Source organism: Myotis nattereri (assembly GCF_964212035.1).
Source record: "Myotis nattereri genome assembly, chromosome: 4".
NCBI lineage: Eukaryota > Metazoa > Chordata > Mammalia > Chiroptera > Vespertilionidae > Myotis > Myotis nattereri.
Window position 1 is genome coordinate 53,482,171 of NC_138079.1, and position 25,007 is coordinate 53,507,177.

A 25,007-nucleotide genomic window follows, 5' to 3' on the forward strand; every position below is an offset into this window, starting at 1 on the left:
ATCCACTTTCACACCCAAATTGGTCTTCATAGGCTCCCATTGTGCATACTACAAAGCAACTTGCCTTGTTGGCAGCTCTAAGTGGAAACTACAAGTCTTTCTTTTCTTCACTGCTCTTTTCTGGCTCACAAGCAACCTCCCACCAAAAGCTGAATCTGTAGAAGAGACTACATCCAAGAGATAATACTATGAAAAAGTATGAAGAGAAGCCCAGGTGGCCACCTTGCAAATTTCCAATGTGGAAGCCTTCGACCTCTCTGCCCAAGAAACAGCTAAAGTCCTAGTGTAATGAGCTTTACAAACCCTAGGAGCCTCTTTACCTTAACTACATACACCTCCCTAATACAATCCCTTAACCATCTAGCTAAGGAACTCTTAGAAGCCATTTGACCCCTCTTAAGACCCCCTAAGAGTACAAACAATCTTTCAGAAGATCTGAAATCTTTGATTCTTCTGAGACAAACCCTAAGTGTTCTTCTTACATCCAATTGAAGCAGCCATTGCTCTTTGTCATTGCTGGGGCTAAAGAAAAATGAGGGCCAAGAAATCCTGGTTTAGATAAATCTCAGATGCCACCTTTGGAAAATTTGAGGAACTGCCTGAAGAACAACTTTATTTTGAAAGAATCAAACCTGAAGCTACTTCATAAGATATAATCACCTAAAAGAAATACAGTAACCGTCAAATAATGTCCTATCTTTTTCTGAAATGACCAAAATAGAAAACCATCAAATTATGACCCATAAAAGCAAATAAATGTAACTAAATACCATTTATTTCTCAAAAACAAATTTGTGTCTCTATAACATCTATTGAATCATATTCAAATTACTAAGAACACTGCCAATTTGACTAACTCTATAACATAGTAGAAAACATCAAAGTAAAAAGTAAATTATTTGGTTAAACATCTTTATATTTTCTTTATGTGATGTTAAGCACCTGGATATTTTTAAAACATCTGGACAATAAAAAATACACACAAAAACTTACCTTTCATCACACTGTTTTGGTTACATAGACATAGTAGGTAACTCTTTCCAAGATCTTTATTAGCAAAATATGCTCCAATCAAAGAAATACACAGGAAACCAAATGACTTGATCTTTTTCCCCCATTCTCTCCCACACAAGATTTTTAAGCAAAAGATGAACTATCAGGATAACTTAAGATACATTTGGTTTCTTTAATCATCCATTTCAAGGAATCTTTTCCTTTCTGATTTACAAAACAAAGGTTTTTGATAAAAATTGATTAGCTTGGCTTACACACAATAAAACATTTTTTTCTTGACAATTTCCTCCAAGATCATTATTTTCAGGGAGCCATAAAGTTATGTCAGATTAAATCAATCTTGGCTTTGTTACGAAAAAATAAAAATTTTAACAATAAAAAAGATATATATCACAAGGGGTGCTCTAGTACTTAGACATTTCTTATTCCTGTCCTTCAAAATTCATTCCAAACTATGTTCGATAATCCACAAATATATTTCTATAGTACACTATTATTAATGTGATATTGAAGTTGCTTTTACAGTGGGGCCTTAACTTACGAGTGTCCCGTCTAACGAGTTTTTTGAGATACCAGCTGTCTCTTGGCCGATTTTTTGCATTGAATTGACAGAATAATTTGAGTTAATGAGCTCCTTAATAAGCTCCTTAACGCGCTCGGTCTCAGAACGAATTAAACTCGTAAGTCAAGGCCCCGCTGTATTTATTTTTATTTTATTTTATTTTTTGTAAATCCTCACCCAAGGATATTTTTCCATTGATTTTTAGAGAGAGTGGAAGGGAGGGGGAGAGACAGAGAGAGAGAAGCATTCATGTGAGAGACACATCAATTGTTTGCCTCCCACACACACCCTGAATGGAGCTGGGGTTTGATCCTGCTACGGAGGTATATGCCCTTGACCAGAAATTTAACCAAGACCCTTCAGTCCAAGGACCGATGGTCTATCCATTGAGCCAAACCGGCTAGGGCTGAAGTTGCTTTTATCTGCCATGATGATAAATTTGGAATAAGACAGTAATATTGTGGCATAATAATATATTTTCTCCGTTGATTTATTCAATAATGGCAACTGCTATTCTTAAATATACAGCATTTGCCAAATCTCAACATTGCTTAATTTTAATCTAATGACGTCAAACCCACTTTTTCTTCTTTTTTTCTGAAATCACTATGACAAATTTTTGCTTCAATTCTTGGCCATGGCAGTTTTACATCTTTACAATACCTTTCTAACACAATTCTAATTTTCAATTTTTGTTGCTCTTAAGGGGAATAAAGTTCTCAGAATTGACCTAAATTTTCTAAGGTCTGGCCTAGGACCAATACAAGATGAGACTAAATGGGTAGGATCTAGATTTGTTGAAATGCACTGTTTCTTTATCCACACCTCAGAAAAGACCTGCTACAGATGTGGATGAGGGATGGCAAATCTTAGCCAGGAATAATGTATGAGTATCTATACCAAGTGTCAACCACTCGAGAAATCAACATTGCAATAAAAAATTAGGATGTCATATTTCTTTACTCAGATCTCTCCATAGCCAGTCAGTTCCTTCTAGAAAACCCTCTAGGGCTCACATGATTTCCTAATCAAATCTACTTTTTTATTCTGTTTTTTAACTTTAACATTTTGTGCCATATTTTTATTTTTTCATTGTTTTTCTTTGTCAGCATCCAAATTCTACCAGTATAATCCATCTCCATTTTTCTTCAAATTATCTCCAAATTTGGAAAAGTGCTCTACATTAGTTACTTTATAATTTAATAGTATTACTTAAACTTAACTTGAAACATAGAAGGCTAGTAAGCTATGCTTGATATAAAACAAACTTTAACCCAATCACTTTTCTAACATTATTTACCCAGACAAAGTAAATTTAAAAATATAAAAGTAAATATATTAAAGCAAGTGTAATTCCTTTCTAAGACATCAGCTTCTGAAATTTCAGATTCATTTGCTTGCCTAACTTTGTTTCACAAATACAGCCACTATCTATTTTTATTCCTTCAAATGATATATGGTATCATGTAAAAGATAATTTTGTATTGTTCATTCTGATGTAGGTGAAAATCTGTATAAGTATAGATATGAACACACAGAATATATTATGGCTTTGAATTCTACCTTTAATTTTAGAAACATTCTTCAACACACATGGCACTGCTTTCTTCTAAAAGATTTTATTATACCAAACTTAAAGTAACATATTATATAATTCTAATTACTATTAGAACAACACATTTATTGTTTATGAAATGCTAGAGTTTCTTTTAAAGAATTCACATACAATAAATCATTTAATTCTCATAGCCCTACATAACATATTGCAATATAAAGCATCTAATTGTAAAAGAAAACAAAGAGAAATGTATGTTCGTCCTATACCATCATTGGGAAGATGAGAAAACTGAGGTTTAAGGAAGCTAAATGTTTTTGCTCAAGGTCATCCAGCTGCTAGTCGTAGAAGAGGAGCTACTAGATCATTAAGTCTGCTTATTTTTTTCATAGGCCAGACTGTGTTTCTTCGAATAAAAAAAAAAAAAGATCTGATTTTAGTTAAAGGCAATTATCTGGAATTGACTTATAATGCTTTGTCAACTAGAATTATGGAATTTGCCATGTGTAAAGGATAAAAATGTAATTCTATGGTTTAATAGAATTTTCTTTACTTAATGTTTCTCTCAGGCTTTATGTTTCTTTAAAGAATTCTATAAAAAAAATTTTTTTCAAGTAATGGTATAGATTCAGTAGCTGGAAGCAAAAATAGGGAGAATAATAGATTTACAATTTAAACAAAAGGGCATGTTACCTGATTTATTGTTCCTTGGTATCTTGAGTGATAAAAAAATTTCTTCAAACAATTCTTGAACATTTTTTTCCAGCTTCAAAAAGGATTTTATAAGCTGTGATAAGAATTCAAGTTCATCTAAGGAAATAAAAAAATTTTGTCCTTTCTGTGGGCATTCAGGAGTAACTGTGAAAAGAGAAGATCAATACTATAGTACATTGTATTTGTTTTTTCAGTAAATGCTATAATAACCTATGTGACTACATAAACAATCAAATCTAATTAGATCTTCAATAAATTAACCAAGTTTGCTCTTTAAGAAATACACGTAAAGTCTCCTGGGAGAGTCTTTTCTCCTGGGAAACGGGAGATGAGTAATCTCTTTAATACAAATATGACAAATAAATATGTATTTATTCTCAGAGTATAAACAGGAATGTGATTTGTTGTTGTAAAATCACATTTTATACAATTTTATTTTTAAAAAAGTCTGGCACAACTTTAGTCACAAGGAAACTTAAGACAAATCCAAATTGATGGACATTCTACAAAATAGCTAATCTATACTCTTCCAAAGTATTGTGTCAGAAACACAGACTAGGTTTTGACTAGACAAATGATCTATTCAAAGAAGTCTAAAAAGACATGACAATTGAAATTAATACATAATCAGGCCGGGGTTGGGTAGCTCAGTTGGCTAGAGTGTTGCCCTGATACACCAAGGTTGGGTGTCTATCCCCAATCAGGGCACATACAAGAAGCAAACAATAAATGCATAAGTAAGTGGAACAACAAATCCATGTTTCTCTCTCTCTCTCTATTTCTTTCTCTCTCTCTCTCTCTCTCTCTCTCTCTCTCTCTCTCTCTCTCTCTCTCATCAGTATAAAAGTTAATACACGATTAGTATTTTATTTTGTTATAAAGGACTTTATTGGGGTAAATTGGTGAAATCTGAGTAATGTCTACAATTCAATGCTATTATTGCATGATTTTTAATTTTCTGATTTAGATAACTATTCTGTGATTATGAAAGAGAATGCCCTTTTGTTTAAGAAATATACATTAAAGTATATAAAGGCAAATGTCTGTAGCCTATTCTCAGTTCAGGGAAAAGAACAGTTTTAAGAGAAAGAGAATGCAAATGTGAAAATGTGGCAAAATAGTAACATTTAAGGAATCTGTATATTTTTGTAGTCTGAAATTAAAACAAAGATTTTTTAAAGACTAGATAAAATACATAAATCTTCAAGATCTTAGAAGTGTCATTACTATATCACTAATAACAAGCAAATTGACTTAGTAGTTGAAGCTAGACTAAATAATTCATGAAAACCTTGTTTTAAAAATTAACCTGTAAAAATAATTGTAATATCTATTGCTTTCTAAAGAACAGTACATCTTAAAATAAACAAAAGTTGATTATTTTCCTTTTATAATCATGCTACTTTCAAGTCACACTACAATTTTAATATGATAGAAAAATATCTTAAACTTTTTAAGAATATGGAGACCAAGACTGACCTCACCAAATAGCACCTTTGACCAAGTTTTCAAGTATTTAAAGAATGCTTTCTTTATTATTGCCACTTCTTAAGATACTTAATTACAAACTGAAAATGTTGAGTACTAGTATAAAATAAACATCAAGTTCCTTTGGAGAGAAAAAATTAAGAGTGTTAGTTCTGATGATTCCATGTAAAAATTGGTTACCTTTATCATATGGATTTAGAAGGAAGATTCCAATAACATAGCAATTGTATGGGTAACTCATAAACTTTAAAATGTTTACAACAAACTTGTAACCATACAACAGTTTTTTACTGAGGACCAAAATTGTCATGGTATCATTGCAGATAATATGAGAGAAACCTGTCAACCAACTTAAACTGTGGAATTTAGTCCTATTCTTTTTTTTTTTTTTTTATCTTCATCCAAGGAAATGTGTGTTTGTTTACTTTTTAGTTTATAGAGAGGGGACGGAAGAGAGAAAGAGAGAGAGAGAGATTGATGTGAGAACGAAACATCGATAAGTTGCCTCCGATATGCGCACCAACCAGGGATAGAACCCACAACCTAGGTATGTGCCCTAACGGGCAATAGAACCCGCAACTTTTTGGTGGACGGGCCAATGCTTTAACTAAATGAGCCATCCGACAGGGCAGTTCTCTTCTTAAAGAGTTAAAAAAAAAAGTTTGAAAAAAATCTATGAGTACCTACAAAAATTCTGTTTCATCTCTAATTCGTGTTAGTCCTACATACAAAGTCTGTTTCTAAACAGCCCTACTCACATCTACTGTTCTTCCATAGGAAAGCCAGAGAACAGAACACATACAACCAATATATATAGCTAAGATTCTGTTATTAAAATCATGACCTAAAAATGAAAAGAGCCTTGACTGGGTTGGCTCAGTGGATAGAGCGTCGGCCTGCGGACTGAAAGGTCCCAGGTTCGATTCCGGTCAAGGGCATGTACCTTGGTTGCTGGCACATCCCCAGTGGGGGGTGTGCAGGAGGCAGCTGATCGATGTTTCTCTCTCATCGATGTTTCTGACTATCTCTCTCCCTTCCTCTCTGTAAGAAATCAATAAAATATATTTAAAAAAATAAAAATAAAAATGAAAAGAGAATAAATAGATTACCATTAGTTTAGCAGTTGCTTGATTCTCACTCGGTCTACTCTATTTGATCTCTGTTCAGTTTTGTTCATAGAGATGGAGGGGTTTGTTTAACCTTCTAAATCTTAAAGATGTTGCTTTTAAAAGTAAATGCTTATAAGCCCACTTTTCAATGATTAAGAGTCTGTCCTACTTCCTTAATAGAAATGATATATATTTAAGAAGGTTTTGTGTAGCTCAGTTCTAAATCAGAAGTATTGTGTATGTTTATAAACTAAGCAAAAAAGCTCCCCCTGCTTCCCACAAAAGAAATTGAGTCAAAACACTATAATCTAATAGTGCTACTTATTTAAAAATTATATAGGGTATGAGGATTCTACCTGAAGAAGTCTTACCTACATATCCTGGATTTAGAAGTATTTTATATTTCAGAAATTTAAGAATATTGAAAGATAAATCCATTTCAATTCAATTTATCTTTATAAATTAACAATGAGAGAGGACAGAATAATATGTATGACCTAAATTTCATCATTTTTGTCCCAAAGAAGCAATGATAATGATAGACTGCATTAACTAGCAGTCCTTATTTCCTATTACCCTTAGCTCAGTGTTCTCCCAAGGAGTATTGTGAGGATTCTTAACTTATGGGGAAAATAATTCTGTTATAAATTAATTTTGTGAAAGTTCAATTAAGGCAAAATTAAACACAAAGGCTGAAATAGCATTTCCCAAACTTATTTCTCTTACTTTCCCCACAGTATCTCACAGGACTAGTGTTTTATTTTTTTTTTTTTTTTTTTTTTTTATATGTATTTTATTGAGTTTTTTTACAGAGAGGAAGGGAGAGAGATAGAGAGTTAGAAACATCGATGAGAGAGAAACATCGATCAGCTGCCTCCTGCACATCTCCCACTGGGGATGTGCCCGCAACCCAGGTACATGCCCTTGACCGGAATCGAACCTGGGACCTTTCAGTCCGCAGGCCGACGCTCTATCCACTGAGCCAAACCGGTTTCGGCAGGACTAGTGTTTTAATCATCACGCCTTAGCTCATGCTTTCTATTTGCCTAAGCATATCTATTTTTCTGTTCTTCAGAGTCTTCACTGTTAACCAAATTAGAAAAGTTTCTCTCAGCAGAAATCACTAAATTAATCTCTTTTCTTTCTTTAAGATTCTGTTTGCTGCTCTCCTCCAAGTCAGCTTTTACAGAAAACCTCATCTGGATATAATCCAGTTCTCCTTCCTCCTCTAAGCCAACCTGGCCTTTATTTGTTGTATTTGTTTACTTATTTGTTTGTTTGCCTGTTTGTTTGTCACTATGGAAATATTTTGCTTCAAGACATTTTGGACATTTATGTTTATATATAGGCAACTATGTTTAGCTGGCCATCAATCATTGTTTCAGCAATATCTGAAATAATGATTGCTGATTTATGTAGGATGAGTTCTATGATTCTCAGGAAATAAAAATTTCTCCTAAATCCTAATACTAGTAGAGAGAAAAGAATAAATTTCTATTTTAAAGTAAAACTTTAATTTACTGTCAACTAACAATGAATAAGTCATGTAAATAATAACTAGATAGTTGGGTTTTTTTCCCTCTATACAATTTTAATAAATTTTTTCCTAAAATTTAAAATTCTCTGCTTTCCTATTATTTTAAAGTATTTGAACACAATATAAATTTTTCTTCATGATGGTTATGATGAAAGCTACTTATTTCTATGCTGCTCGCAGGGACTAATGTCTGTCCTGTTAAAGGGCATTTCTCAAATGGATAATCATTTGAAAAGGGTTCTATGATCAAATAGGTTTGGGAACTGCTGCATAGAAAATAATCTTTAAAGTGATTCACAATACAAATTAGCATGTTAAAGTCTCTATTTACCTGTATAATAATGTGATTTTTAAATAATGTTTTTCAAACTTTTTTGACCAAAGAATGCATTTACCAATACATTTATTAACATCTTGGATTTCAAAAAAAAAAAAAAAATTAAGGGAAAACTGCTCTGGATTATACTCTTATAAAATTTCATCATGAAAAAAATATGCACAGATATTCATTGAACTATTGTCCTAAGTAAATACATAAAAATGAGGGGGCGGGGGAGGAAAGAGAGAGGGAGGGAGGGAGAGAAAGAGAGAGAGAGAGAGAGAGAGAGAGAGAGAGAGAGAGAATAATGTTATATTAAATAGAAAATATAAACTCAAAAATATGATATAAACTACAGAATATACACCTAGAGGTATTTTTCATCTAGTGGCTAATAGTTAAAATATTAACTCCATTCTCTTATAGAAAAAGTAAGGACATTGAAAATAAATCTAGAAGGGCATTAGGGCTCCTCACATTTGATCCACAACAAAGCAGCATTTGGAATAATTATCAAAGTCCAGCTAAATCAGACAAACCATAAAAATAGAGGTAGTAGCTGAAAGCACATATATTGCTTTTCAAAACCATTAGCAACAGAATTCTTGTTAATAATAGCATTAAGATACAGGAGAAAATGAGAAGCTAGAAAATCAGATAATCTGAAGCTGGTGGATCAGTATAATAGGATAAAAGGCGCACATTTTTGTTTTCCCAAGAAAAACGAACACTAGCCACCCTATTATTGAATGTGAAAGGATCTATTTCCAGTGAGGAAGTATTCTTGGTGCCACCAGACAAGTGATGTGAAAGAGAGATGACACACAAAAGGTACTGAGAGTCTCATTATTTCAGATGAAATTCATGACATAATCCAAATGGAATATATTTGTTCCAGAGGGACCACATAGGCACAAAAATAAGCAGCATTTTTTTGCCATCACCCAAGTGACTTCCTGAGAGAAGGTGGGACCTGGGAGCACACTGGCTTTGCAGTGGCCTGAGGAGTACTGTGCCTCCCTGAGCACCTGCCTCCAGGGCACCGGGTAGCAGGGGAAGGAACGGCATACAAGCACCATGCCCTTGTGTTTTTGTCACAAACACCAAGAAGTAATGGAAGCTGTTTCTTTCCTTTTTTCTCCAGCATTATTTTTGTAACTTACTTTTCAAATCTGATTGACTAGGACAGCATCTGAGGTAAAACTAAGATAAGAAATAGTTCCACCTTAGTTTTAAAAACTGAACTGTTTCTTGATCTCTTTTGAGGAAGCTTCCATAGGTACCACTCAGAACAGTCAGGGCAAAACTGTTAAAGAAGTTGAGTAAATAAATGAGTGAATAAATGATTAAAAGCATGAAGTTGTTATCTTTGAGGTTGAGTGAAAATGCAACCCAACACAAGATGAAGATATGGAAACTTAGATTTCCATGGCTATCAGAACACCTCTTCTGGGTGGTGAGAGATTGGAGAGAGGATTACAGGGGAAGCTGAGCCTCCTAGCAGTTAATGAATCTGAATTTGAAGTCAGAAAACATTTAACTCTTGGAAGATGGAAGTTGGATTCCTCCAACTCTCTCTGGTTTCCCCACTTCTGTACGCCCCCCCCCACCCCCCCCCCCCCGCCCCTCACCACCCCCTTCATGTTTTATTAGGTGGCATGCTGCTATTTATAATACCGCTACCTGTGGCACAAGCGGCCTTAGAGTAGAGTAGTTAGCATGTAGAATTAGGAGCCAGATGGCCTGGGTTAAAGTCCTGGCACTGTTCCCTACTAGCTGTGTGACTTTGGACATTTACTTGGTCTCTCTGTGCCTCAATAGTGTATGAAGTTTATCTTACAGCAGTAACTGAGGGGAGTCACTTCCTCTATGAAGCCTGCCTCAGATCCCAGACCAGCTTAGTTTCCTATTCTCCATGCTCCTTCCCATTTCACCCGGCACATCATACCTTCATTCTAGCTTGATGTTGCATTCTAATTGTTAGTATGGGAGATGTCTCCAGAAACTGTAATCTCCTGAAAGACAAAGATCTTTCCCCCATGATTGCATTCCCACTATTCATCAGAGTATCTACATGAATGAATGATTTTTAAAAAAATAGCCCTAACCGGTTTGGCTCAGTGGATAGAGCATCGGCCTGCAGACTGAAGGGTCCCAGGTTCGATTCTGGTCAAGGGCATGTACCTTGGTTGCGGGCACATCCCCAGTAGGGGGTGTGCAGGAGGCAGCTGATCTATGTTTCTCTCTCATCAATGTTTCTAACTCTCTGTCCCTCTCCCTTCCTCTCTGTAAAAAATCAATAATATATTTAAAAATATATACATATTGCTGAGTGTCAGAGACAAAACTAACTGCTTTTTACTCGTTTTGTTTGGCTCTTTCTTCCTGCCATTAACATGTTTCTTTAGTAAAATACTAATATTAAATGAGTTGAACATTAACTACTGTATGTCAATCCAAACAGGAAATATTTTGGGAAGAAAGAACAATAAACATACATCAGAGACCTATGAGTCATATCATTATTAACTACTTTAAGTACTGCTGCTCAATAGTGGACTCCATCTCTAAGCTTAAACATTTATAAAGTTGAATGGTAGTCCCACTCCAAAACCTTCCACTGCTTATTTTATGTGTCAACCTTTAAAACATTGGGTATTTTTGAGTGTGTGTGTGTGAGTGTGTGGTCATCATCTTTTTTGAGAATCTAATATAAGCTATGCATTGATGTTCATAAAAACAGTGCTTTGAATATAATTCTAGGAGGGTCCCAGGTCCTCTGAGGCCTGAGGGATTGATCTCCTGGTTGAGTATCTCTTCCTTGGTCTGTCTGACTTTATAAGAAGTAGCACCCATAGCCTGTCCTCCCACTATGGAGACTTACAACTCCTAAAAACTTCTACTTCCCGTTGCAAGAAGATAGGTCCCATTTAGCTTCTACTTAATAATCTTATTACTCTTTTCAAGTGATAAAATAAAATAAAATCTAAAAAACATTTACACAGACAACTAACTCTCTTGCTAACTATGACCTAGTCCCTGCCAAAGGTGAGGGGATAAAATGAGGAGTACTAGTCCAGCCAGCCTGGCTCAGTGGCTGAGCATGGACCTGTGAACCAGGAGGTCACATTTTGATTCCCGGTCAAGGGCACATGCCCAGGTTGTGGGCTTGATCCCCAGTGTGGAGCATGCAGGAGGCAGCCAACCAATGATTCTCTCTCATCATTGATGTTTCTCTTTCACTCTCTCCCCCTCCCTTCCTCTCTGAAAGCAATAAAAAATATATATATTTAAAAAATGAGGAATAACTAATGGTCCACCCTTTCAGGAACTTAGACAAACACAGAGACTAATCCTAAGTGGCCACTGTTTTGGAAGTGGTATATGACAACCAAAACATTCTATTAAAAAGAATGAATTGCTACTATGTATTATGTCTGCATTTTCTGTAACTTCTTTCTCTGATTGGTCTAGGGCAGTGATGGCGAACCTATGACACGCGTGTCAGAGGTGACACGTGAACTCATTTTTTTAGTTGATTTTTCTTTGTTAAATGGCATTTAAATATATAAAATAAATATCAAAAATATAAGTCTTTGTTTTACTATGGTTGCAAATTTCAAAAAATTTCTATATGTGACATGGCACCAGAGTTAAGTTAGGGTCTTTCAAAATGCTGCCACGCCGAGCTCAAAAGGTTTGCCATCACTGGCCTAGGGCCTACTAGGCCAAGATAGTGGTTACACTTAAATTTTGCAGCCATTGACAGGATCGGCAATAGTGATCTAAAGACAGGTAGACACATGGACAGAGAGAACCACCGTGTTTGGAATAAATCCTGACAACGCACTAAAAGCCCCCACGTGACAGGGAAGTTTGCTGCTCCTTTTGGAGGGGCCCACGCAGCAAAAATATCCTTGCTTCGCCATCCAAGAGAAACCTAACTGGCTGAAAGGAGTGGCAACAGAGTGACCTGGAAGCTATTCTTCTGGGTCAATGAGAAAAACTGAAAAGAAACTACTTCTGTTATTACCCTTTTCTGATTCCCAGGCCAGCACTGGCACCACTGGATGTTACCTACACGTACTGTTAAATGATAACAAAATTCTCCCACACTCTATTCCATCTTCTCTGGCAAAAGCTGTCAGTATTACATTAGCAAGGGATCGGACTTCTCTCTCAGTTGCCAAGGGTATGATACTCCTGTCCCTCTCCTATTTTCCCTCTTATTTTGCTTTCTTTGACTGAGAACATGAGAGAGAATACCTGACTCCTGATACAGTCACTGTTAATTGAAGATGCTAATCAAAGAATGGCTTACCTTTGAATTCAGCCAAGATTGAGAATTGTATACCCTGGACAAATTTCTGAATATTTTCTCAACTGACCTTTTTTTCTTTTATGCTAGTTTAACTCCCAGTTATAAATACTTAGATATGCTGACCCTTTCAGGGAAGATCTTAATATAAAAGACATCTACAGTGTAATAAGTGGGGTTTAAATTCTAAGTAATATATGCTAATGGCACATTATTAATGACATATTTTCCTAATATTCATGTCTTGGTCACAATTTTTGCTCGAGTTCAGTTCATTATCTCTTTTCATATGTGTTACTTCTATTATCACGACTAAAAATTAACCTATGGAAAACACTTAAACTAAGTTAACAATCATTTTTACTATAATCTAAGGTTGTGCCTGAGAATTAATAATTCACTTTTAAAGACATATGCGATGACAAAGATGTGCCATTATCAGCTCTTAATATAACACGTTAAAATTAATTTAAAAATTTAGCACTGGAATAAAAATAAAGCTATCATCAAAAAGATGGATTTAGGTTGACACCTGCTGAGTGTGCTTCCTAATATATTTTCTAATTGAATCATAAACCTTTCAAAAGAGATTGGACTTTTTCCCTTTTTTTATACTAAAAAATAAAGAATAAGATACTCTTTACACTTATTTTATTTTTATCAAGTAGGCAGATTATAATACCTAACGACTGTATGTTAAAACGAATATGAAATGATAGCTGTAGTGGTGATGGAAATCTCTTGTACGCACCCGGAAATTTGTGCTCATGAACTCAGCATTCTAACAGAGAGCAGGGAAGCCACTTCTCAGGTGTGAGGGCTCTTCATAGAAGAACTTCTATAGTTCAATTTTACCTTTTTAGCTGCCTTCCTCACCTAAGAAATACTTATTTAACCCAAAAGGCAAAGACATATTTCCCTCCAACTTCAAATATAACGTTGGAGCACCTTGGTGGCAGATACTATCTTTTATACCCTTTTGCCTCAAAAGGCCTAGGAGCTGCAAATAGCATTTTAAAGTGGGTTTTACTTGCTCATTCAACAAATTAGCAAATAATACATGTATTAGGCACCTTGTGACAGAAAGGAGATAGACAGAGAGAGGCTCAGAGCGAATCTGAAAACAGGACAGGGTGACTAACAAGGGCCACAGCTCAGAGCAATCACCACCAGCTCCCTGTGGCCAGTCCTGTCTCTTCAAAGTATATTTATCTCTCTTTAACTATTTAAGTTCAGGCAAGAAGAACTGTATTAGGTTCAACATAGAAGAAGAATTCAGAGCTAAGAAAGTATATGGATAAAAAATTAATTGAAGAAAATATCAGTTGATTGCCATCATATTTTGATACAAATGGTTGATCCTGGGCTCTGTTATTCTGATATGGTTTGTTTCATGGAAACATTTTTTTTAAATTAAAAAAGAAAGGTAAATAGAAAATACATGAAAATTTACGCAACTGGACCTAAGTTGCTTTTTTGAAGATATAAACAAATCTTTGATTTAGTTTATTTTTATGCTACAATAAAAAACATAAAACTTTGTCCAACAAACACAAATACTTAAAAATCTGCTTGTATTGTATTTGGGTCCAGTGTTATTGGTGACTGGGTTCTGACACAAAAGAGAGAGAAGAGTAGATAGACAGGGAGAAAAAGAGAAACGCAGAGAGAGGCTGGGGGGAGGCTGGCACATACAGTGTGAGGGATGCATCTTGGAATGGTCTGTGAGCTGACCTGACTTTTCTCTTTGTAAAAGGAGTGGAAAAATCAAAACAACAAGAATACTTCAGGACATGTGAAAACGATATGAAATTCAAGTTTCAGGGCCCACAAACAAGGTTTCTTTGGAACACAGCCTCCCTGCTTTGTTTGCATTTTGTCTATGGCTGCTTTGTGATACAACAGCAGAACTGAGTAGTGGAGGCAGAGACCATGTGGCCTGCAAAGCTTAAAGTAGTAACTATATCCCTTCAGAGAAAGGGCTAGCTCTGCCCTGAGAAGAACAGGAAGAATGCAAGACAGTCACAGAGAAGCTGACACGCAGAGGGAGAAACCCTGGTTAAATGGGGGGCGGGGAGGAGAAAAGATGAAATGGAGGTCAAAGAACTACAGCTCCGTTTACTGGACACACACCATACGGTAAAAACCTCATACGCATTATTTCTAATATTCAGTGGAACCCTGAGGAGAAAACAGGCTCAGAGAAGGTAAGTGACTTATCAGGGAGGAACAAAGGAAACATAGTCTTTGTGAAAAACAGCAGCAACACCAGATTTTACCGGAAGAACAAAGTATGAATGTCGGGAAGCAATTTCTATGAACAGTTTGAATCTGTATGATCCATACTGGAATAATACAGACCACTTTGGGCCATCAACTAGAGCCAATCTATACTTCAGCCAATTCTAGGAATCACCTTTTATTTTCCTCTGTCTTTCAAACAACAAGCTCCATCAATAATAATAATAGAAAATACTTGGGTTTTGGGTGTTTTTTTTTGTATATTTACACTAATCATATAACTTAGTGAGTAAAGCACCAATATTAGCATTTACCTCCAGGACATGAAGAGGTCAAAGAAATTGCTCAAGGTCACAAAACTCAAATGTAGCTTTTGAAATGCACCTTATTGGTATCAAACTGTAGTAAGTATCAGAATTCCCTGGAGAGCAGTTAACACACAGATTGCCAGGCTACCCCCTAAGTTTTTGAGTGAGTGAGTCTGGGGGAGAGCCTGATGAGAATTTAGAGTGGTGCCATGTTCTAGGTGATGCTGTGGCTGCTTATTTGGAAATCACATTCTGAGAACTATTACTCTGACACCTCTCCATGATTTCTGTGTCCTCCCACCTAGCAGTCCTGTTCTCAATTTTTAAGGCTTTGCTTCAGTATAAACACTCATCAAAATTCACACTTGGATTCTTGGGCGAAAATGATCATCTAGGAGGTTTTCTTATTCTCCCAGCTCAGGAGGTCTTATACATCACTGGACAAGTTCTGTTTCTGAAACACTTCTTTCAAGTTACTTTTCTGCTCAAAAACTGGAACAAACATGTATAATTCCAACATCAAAGACTGGTTTTCAAGACTCTGTCATCTGCCCTTATGCTATCTATCACATCATTCACAGTTATCTGCTTATTTGGCACAGTTTTTGTCTGCCCAGCACTGTTTTTCCCTTTCTGGGGATAAGCTGATCGTTGGCTAATCAGAGATCCCCCTTGAGACTTAGTTGTTTTGTTTGTTTGTTAATCCTCACCTGAGGATATTTTTCCTATTGGTTTTTAGAGAGAGTAGAAGGTAGGGAGGGGGAGAGAGAAACATCGATGTGAGAGAGAGAAATCCATTGGTTGCCTCCCACACATACGGTTTGTGCCTTCAACCGAGGTATGCGCCCTTGACTGGAAATTGAGACCCTTTTGTGCACAGGCCGGCACTCTAACCACGGAGTAACACTGGCCAGGGCCCCCTTAAGACATTTTGAACACAGGTTAACAGGAAAGCGGTTAGGATGGGAGCAGGAAGCTGCCAGGGGTACATACTCTACTGAGTGGAGAAACTGGCCTGAGAATGAAGTCATCGCATTTGGGAGAAACAAAAGCAACAGATGCTGAAATACAGCTTGAAAGCTAATTACAAGTTGCTCAGGTCTCTAGCAATCCTCCAGTTTCTACTCTTCCAGAGGTTTCATTGTTTAGCTCTACATTGTGTGAATTACCACATTCTTCTTCAATAAATGCCCCTCCCATTTTTAGCACTAGAAGCAGAGTTGAGGAATGTGGGAAGCCCCCTATTATCATCACTAACAGAGAGGTGTGGACCATGAGCCTGGAATGCTGGTGACCTTTGAGCCCTGGCAAAGGTCAGAGCTATGCAATGACTGTTTAGTCTAGAGACAATGGTAGCTGAAGCAACTTCCCGACCAGATAGTCATGTAAATCCTTACTGATAAGAGAGTCTGTCTGTTACTGGAAATTACCTAAGGACTATAGGTGTATCCCAAACTGAATAAAAGGACGGCAAGGCCTGGGCACAAGCGGAGTCCTTCCTTTTGCGTTGGGCTCCCACCTGGCCCCCCAATTTTTGCTTTGCATTATAGGAAAGCAGCAGAAAGTGAACACTGTGGTTCATCTCTTTCTGCTTTCTGCTACTCAGATACTGTCCGTTTGCAACCAACACAGTCCCAGTTCTTCTTGATCACCCTGCAGGGGAGTCAGAAGGGAACCTCGACCTCTTGGAATCACTCTCTCAGAACTGAGGCTTGTCTGCATAACTCCCAGCAGCTTTTTATATATTCATATTTTATTTCTCAGTCTAGATGGGAAGCAAGGTTCTTCTACTTTTTGGAATGCCTATTAATCTTTGCAGAATATTTTTTAAATAGTAGGGGCTCAATTAATAAGTTGATTAGTTGGCTAGTACATTACACTTCCAGATACTGATTTATTTCAAGGAAATGAAGAAAATGAATCAATTAAGAAATATTCATTGAACTCCTGTCGTGTGTTAGGCAGTGGATTGGGTGCTGGGGAAAATAAATAATACTTGCCCTTGAGGTGCTTCGGGTCCATATGGGGAGACAGACCCCTAATTAGATATTTTAATAGAATATGCTAAGAGCTTTGAGAAAGGCATATGGAGATGCTGTGGGAGCATGGAACAAGGGCTCTAGCTCAGATAAAACTTCCTGGAAGAAATGACACATGAGCTGTCATAAAGGATCAATGGGAATTAGCCAAGAAAGGAAGGAGGAGGGTAAAGAGGTAGGAGACAGCAACACAACACTGAACTGACAGGGTTTCTGTCAGTTCACTGTTACTAGAGACTGAGAAATATGAGGTGGGGAGAGGCAGGAGATGAGGCTGCAGAAGGCAGGTGCTGGGTGAAGGAGGGCTTGGTTTCTAATACTGAATAGTTGGGGCTTTATGCTGACAGTGATGAGGAGCCATTGAAGAGCTGCACACAGGAGAGTGGTGTATGCTGGGCAGATGTTTTGGAGGAAACTACAAGTAATGGTAAGGAATTCAATTGTAAAACAAAACCAAACCATTTTAACAGCCCAAATAGAGAAGTGATAAAGACCTAAATTGGTCTTTATCTTGATGGCAGGAATGGAGAGGAAGAAATAGACTTGGAAATATTCAAGGGGTGAAGCAAATAAATAATCTTGGGGATCATTTTGATGGTGAGGAAGGGGGGCAGACAGGGAGATGTGTTACAGTTTCTGCTTTAGAAATTATTAGTGGCATTAACTTGAACTGGGGAAGAGGAGCAGAGATCAGGGGAATCAAAAGCTCTCGTTTATCCATGCTGTGTTTGAAGTGCCTGTGGAACATCTGAGGGACCAAACAAGCAGGCATTTAGCTCTAGAAGCATGAAGGTGTGGGGTGGGGTCAGTGCTGGAGCTGGACGGGGCAGTCACTCACATGTTGTGATGGTCAGAGTCATGAGGATAAACAAAAGAGATCCCTAGTACCTCTATTATTTTAATTCAGTCTCATTCAATGACCATTATTTAAGTTGAAAAAGTTAATACAGCACTTCCAGAGAACATTATATGAAGCATTTTAAAGAAAATGAAGTAGGCAATGAGAAATTGATTTAGAAATAACAAACATGCAGCCCTTTATTACAGTGGTATTTAGGAACACCGTACTGATATGTGATGGTAAGTCACCTTGTCAGTTTAACATTAATACGTATATGTATTTATGTATATATGTATATGTTTTAAATAATGATATAATGAAGTGCTCAGTTTGTGCCAGACACTATATATAATAACAACGTTAATACTTAGACACTATGAAGTAGGTTTTATTATCATTTGCATCTCTGATTATCTATAAATCTATCATTTATAGATTAAACGACTGACACTCATAGAAGACAAGCAATCTATCCAAGGCCACACAGCTGCCGAGTAGCAAAGCTAGAATGCAAAGCCAAGTCTGTCTGACTGCAAAGCTCCAAGACATTGAGCATTAAGTTCCTCTCCATCCCTTTGCCCAGCCACTTCCCACCTTTTATTTTTGCCATGTAGGATATCTGACAAGGAAGCAATAACCTTGATAATCCAGGAGGCAGGCAAGCATAGAAGTTTTAGCACACACACAAAATCATAATGAACTGATGTCTAAATGAACACATGCATCAACCTAGATATTTATGCTTCTGAATATTTATATTTAGAAGTCAGTGAGTGTGTATATATATATATATATATATACATACTAGGGGCCCGGTGCACGAAATTCGTGCACTGGGTGGGGGGGGGGGGAGTGTCCCTCAGCCCAGCCTGCCCCCTCTCACATACTGGGAGCCCTCAGGCGTTGACCCCCTTCACCCTCCGATCGCCTGATTGGCCCCTTGCCCAGGCCTGACGCCTCCGCCAGAGGTGTCAGGCTTGGACAGGGGACCCCCATCTCCCCCCAATCACTGGCTCTGGCCCCCGCCCAGGCCTGAGGCCTCTGGCCCAGGAATCATGCCTGGGCAGGGGACCCCCATCTCCCTCTGATCGCTTGCTCCACCCCCTGCCCAAGCCTGACACCTCTGACCCAGGCTTCAGGCCTGGGCAAGGGGACCATCATATCCCCCCAATCCCCGGCTCCACCCCCCACCCAGGCCTGATGCCTCAGCCAGAGGAGTTGACCCTCATCACCCTCCGATCACCAATCACCGGATCGGCCCCTTGACCAGGCCTGAGGCCTCCGGCAGAGGTGTCAGGCCTGGGCAGGGGACCCCCAGCTCCCCGCGGTTGCAGGCTCCGCCCCTGCCCAGGCCTAACGCCTCTGGCCTAGGCGTCTGGCCCGGGCAGCGGGGACCTGCAGTGGCAGCGGGGGGCACCGCAATCGTGGGCTTCGCTTTAGGCCCAGGCAAGGGACCCCTAGCTCCTGGGACTGCCAGCTTCGACCGTGCCCAGCTCCCATCGCTGGCTCCACCCCTACTTCCTGCTATCACTGGCCAGGGCGGCAAAGGCACCTGATTCTCCGATCATGGCTGGGGGGCAGGGCAAAGGCGGCCCTGGGGCCGCCTTTGCCCTGCCCCCCAGCTCTTAGCTCCCCCCTGGGTTTCCGATCACTGTCAGTGGCAGGGGGCTTCTTCCTGCTTTCCCTTTCACCTCCCTGCATTGTGCCTACATATGCAAATTAGCCGCCATCTTGTTGGCAGTTAACTGCCAATCTTAGTTGGCAGTTAATTTGCATATAGCCCTGATTAGCCAATGAAAAAGGTATCGCCGTACGCCAATTACCATTTTTCTCTTTTATTAGTGTAGATATATATATATGTGTGTGTATATATATATATATATATATATATATATATAGTCCCAAAATTCACGCAAGAAGTAATTTTGATAGAAAACACAGGTTTATAATTAAAAATTATAAATTTTTTATTGATTCATAAAGTATACAGTATAGGGTTATGTATGGAATAGCAGATCGGGTAAATGGCCTCCATGGCTTTGCTGGCACATACGGAAAGCCGTGGTCTTCATTGGTCTTCATTGTCCCTGCTCCTGGGCCATAATTAGTACTTGGTAATGCTGATCAAATTGAAGGGATTGAAATCAAAGGGCAACAGATATTAGAATCTGATTCAATAAACTAAGTAAAATTAGGCTTCTATTTTTTGTTGTTGTTATTGCTGTTAATGCTCAAGCAAAATTCAAATCTTGCGTGAATTTTGGGACTATATATATATATATATTGGTTTTAGAGGGCAATTTTAATTTACCTATCAAAATTTAAATTAGCTTATTCTTTGCCTCAGGAATATCACTTATCACTTCTAGGAATAAAACTTTCAACTAACATGAGCATACAAAGAAAAGAAACTGTGAAAGTCCGATTATCTATCAATAATTACATAATCATACAACACAATGACTCGCAGCCTGTAAAAAGAATAATGCAGATCATTTTGTGCATATTGAGACAAAAGAGGTCCATGATATAGTAAGTTTTTAAAAATTGTAGAGGAATTTATAGAATGTAGAGATATAGTACATGCACATGCATAAGTGTAGAAGGGTACAGACCAAACCATTAATAGGGGTTAATTTGGGGTGCTACAATTAAGGGCAGAGAGGTGAAAGAGATCTAACAATTTTTACTTTATATACTTAAACTGTGTACATACACACACACATTTTTATATGTGTGTATGTGTATTATATTTATATAACATTGGGCATGTATTCCTTTTTGGAAGAAAAAAAATTGATATTTTTCTAAATCCAGTGAGTCAACAAATCAGATAAAATCACTTTAAATTTAGCCATATGCAAATAAATCATGCTACATCTATGTTATGGAATACCACGGTGCTACTGAAAAGAATGTCAGACCAGATTGCACTGACAGGGGAGGAGGTCATGAAATATTAATGAAAAAAAGCACATTGCAGAACAATATGTTTAGTTTGATCTCATTTTTTAAAATACAGATTTATATATTAATTCTTATATGTGCATAACAAAATTCTAGAATATTCAACGAAGTTTAAGTAAGATTGGTGATCCTGGGGCTTGGGAATGGAGGGGAAAAAATGTGAGGACTCTACTTTCTCCTTAATATATATTTGGTGGTTTTAAGTTTAAAAAAAATTATTACTCTGATAATTTTAAGTAATAAAATCATTCCTTAAAAATGTAGTTCTAGCAGTAGATCACTTTATTTTCATTTTATGTTAGGTGTCTATAATTTAGCATAACTTTACATATTTAATTGTGTACTAAGGACTGTACAAAAAGTAAAAATACTATAATGTGTTTTCAAAATCCTAGTTGTTCTTTCTTCCCATTGCCAATGTAAATCTGGCCCCGTTCACATAATTTCTTAGATGAATGAGTCTCCCATAACATTTTCATGACCAATCTAAACGATCTCAATTTTATCATTTCTTGAAACATATTCAAGGCTTTCATTTTTTTCACAAATTTGTATTATTATTTCTGAAACAAACAAAAAAACCAGGGCTCCAGAAAGGCTCCCGGTGTTCATTTTGGAAGTGCAGCCACCTCTCCTCTGGCCCACCTCCTCTCTCCTGACCATAGAACTTTGGGTTCTTCTCTAACTGGGAAGGCCCCAGGGGAGACCCCACTGCCCTACAAATCAGGATGCAGTCTTCCCCTTAAGGTCTTCTTCCCCTTAAGGCCGGTCTTCAGCAGGAATGTCTCATCTCTGCTCTAGCTCTTTCCACAGCACTCACACTCCATTATCTATCTGACAGTCTAGTCCTGCTTCTAAGCTCTTACTCATCCATTAAGCATTCCTTTATCCCTTATTGGTTATCTTTAGAGAAACTCAATTCAAGAACCTCCCTGATTTCTCCTAAGGGTTCAGAAGGAAGGCCCTGCCACTTGAGAAGCAAATATGAGTATTTTCCTAATGAGGAAGAGTCTATTCTGATTTTTCCAACTTTTGGCATCTTCCAGGGAGCCAGACTTCCTCACCATTGGTCCAAAGTGACAGGGCTCTGCAAAGGAATGCTGTGAGAGATGCCTATGCTTTCAGCCTGTGTACCAAGCATTATGATCAGAGACACCTAAAATTCAAAGGAGCATAAAGGAGAAAAGAGCCTCAATTAGATGAGCTTGCAAACCGCTCTAATTTTAACAAGCGAAATAAAGAGAATATTATCAGGCCCTTAGAGATACCTTAAAGAAAGCATTCATTGATAAGATCCCATTTCTCCAAAGTGTTTGAAGAAGAAGTATCAGAGAAGAAGTAAATTTCAGCGAGAAATGGGAATTTCGTATAAGACTAAAGGTTGCCCTGTGGTCCTTGTCTCAAAAGGGACAATATATAATACACTGGAGTGAAAGTTGTAAAGTCCCTCTCTTTAATCACTGGTGGAGTTTGCTTTCACTCCTACCAAGTAAAAGGATTGGAAAGCAGCCATTTACAGTTGTTTGGAGAGCGGAGACTTCCAGGATGCCAAAGTGAGACTTCTTTGCTTGGAATTCACTTGGAGGCTGGGAGGCTAGATGTGATGAACTGGGGAAGCAGCTATGTCTCTTTGTTTTTATCACAAAGTGGCATGAGTGATTCCAAAGTGGTATGAGATGAACAATCCTTTCTGTGAGTGTTTCAAGATGAAGACCAGATTTTATGAAGTCTAACTATTGGGGAAAAAAGTACAAACCTGTTCTTTCCCTGAGAAAACACAAACTATATTAACAGAGATTGCCTTTTCAGAATTCTCTTATAGGAATTATAAATCAAAGTTAACATTTAGAATTATGTCCATGTGATATTAAAAAGTTAATCTCAGTACTCAACCCTATATTTCATGGAGATACCAACTTAAAATACCTTAAAAGCCAATTTTCAAGAACAAATATATGGCATAATAATTAAGCATGAAATACATCAGCTCCGTCACATCACCAATGAAGATTAGATGCCCCAAACTGTGAAAACATAGATAATTAAGCAATTTTATGTGATGACTATGAAAGCTAATTACATGCAACTTCTTTTCAAATTAGTATAAAGAGGGCTACATTTATCTCCCCGCCCCCCCCCCCCAGAGGTCTATCATAAATTAAAAAAAAAAAAAAAAACACATGGAAATAAATTATAATTGAATAAAAACTTCAAGTACTTAAAGGAAAAGGTCCAATTAATGATAAACATACATGTAAATAATCATAGGATAAACTCTAAAATAATTTAGGAGAAAAATTCAAACTTTATTACAAGTTAAGATTTCAATACCAAGCTTTGCTATGGTATTGGGTAACAACATGACCTTTAATAATACTTTGCAGGGTTTGGAAACACAATTAGTTATCAGCAATCAATTTGTTGACTCTAGTGTCCCCAGATAGCACTTGCTACCAATGGGAAAATACTGCTTAGGCTCTAACTACAATTGCACACTTCATAACCTGCTAATTAGCACTTAATTTTCCCTTTGCTTGGGGAATAATGATTATTGCCTTCACCTAATACAACAAAGGAGTACCTTTAAGAATCAATTTTTTAAATTAGCTAATGATCCATAGACAACACCCATCACTCCATGAGTGCCTTACATATTCCTTCAGAATATATAAAAACCATTACAATTTCCAAGCTCTGCTAGAGATAGTTAATACTATCATAATAATGCAGGATAACCACTTGGATTATTTTAGGAATTATAAAACTTTGAACATTTTGACCTTTGATATGAAAATTTCAACCATAACAATTTTAAACTTGCATGTTAAAAGATTACTAGTAGGGTGTGACTTATTTAATATGAGATGGCAAAAAAGATGATTTCTATCAAGTAGATTTTTAAAGCGGCAAAGCACAGACAATGAAGGCTAAAGTCTGTCACCTTTATATTCTCTAAATTTGTAGAGATATTTGATAACATGTGACCATTTTTCTTGGTAAGGAAAGTAATTATAAAAGATGAGAATTGACTTTTAAATTTTGTATATGGTTTTCAATGGCATACTCTAATCTGGAGACAAATCTTTCTATACTTTCAATAATAAAAAATAAAGTACAAATTACATACATTACATAATGTTAAGTAATAGTGTTCAATATTATTTCATTTTTACTGAATCATGTAAATGTCATAATGGAATGAATTTAGTAAAGTAGGTTCTCTATCTTAGGATAGAATGTACACTTACAAAAAGCAACTCTTTTCTACTTTCTAAGCCTAAAAACATGCTATACTTCATTCAAGTAAATAGGTTTGAAGTCCAAATTTATGAAATCTGGATTATGATTCAGATGATGATGAAAGCACCAAAATCTGGATATTCTAAGTTATAACCTTGAATTTACAATGTACATATAGTTTGTTTGCATGTATATTACTATCAGTTAACTAATCATACAGTGACAGCATGCCAAATAAATGAATATGCACAATCAAGAAAATGAAGCCAAAGTTCAGAATCTAGTCTCAAGAGGAGTTAAGAAAGATAGTATCCAAATGTCCAAATTGTAATTTCTGCTGAAACTGGTTTGGCTCAGTGGATGGAGCGTTGGCCTGCGGACTGAAGGGTCCCAGGTTCGATTCCGGTCGAGGGCATGTACCTGGGTTGCGGGCACATCCCCAGTGGGAGATGTGCAGGAGGCAGCTGATCGATGTTTCTCTCTCATCGATGTTTCTAACTCTCTATCTCTCTCCCTTCTTCTCTGTAAAAAATCAATAAAATATATTTAAAAAAAACCAAATTGTAATTTCTAATTCAATCTATTCAATAAAAACATATGATGAGCTACCAACAAATGTGGGCCAAAATAATTTAGATAAAAGTGAAACAGCAAAATGATGCCATGAAAATTGAAAAAATTCATACCAAACACTTTGAAATATAAGATTTAAAAAAAGGGAGAAGAATATAAACTTTAATTAAGTGCCCAAATTT

General features: G+C 37.0%; 1 protein-coding gene across 1 annotated transcript in view; it reads right to left on the bottom strand.

The window, feature by feature from the left end:
* The window catches only part of KIAA0825, a 373,094-nt gene that overhangs the window by 272,403 nt on the left and 75,684 nt on the right, over nt 1-25,007 (bottom strand). Inside the window, exon 5 of the mRNA XM_081088719.1 lies at nt 3,825-3,989. Within this exon, the coding sequence (XP_080944845.1) occupies nt 3,825-3,989 (165 nt within the window). The remainder of the gene's footprint in view (nt 1-3,824; nt 3,990-25,007) is intronic.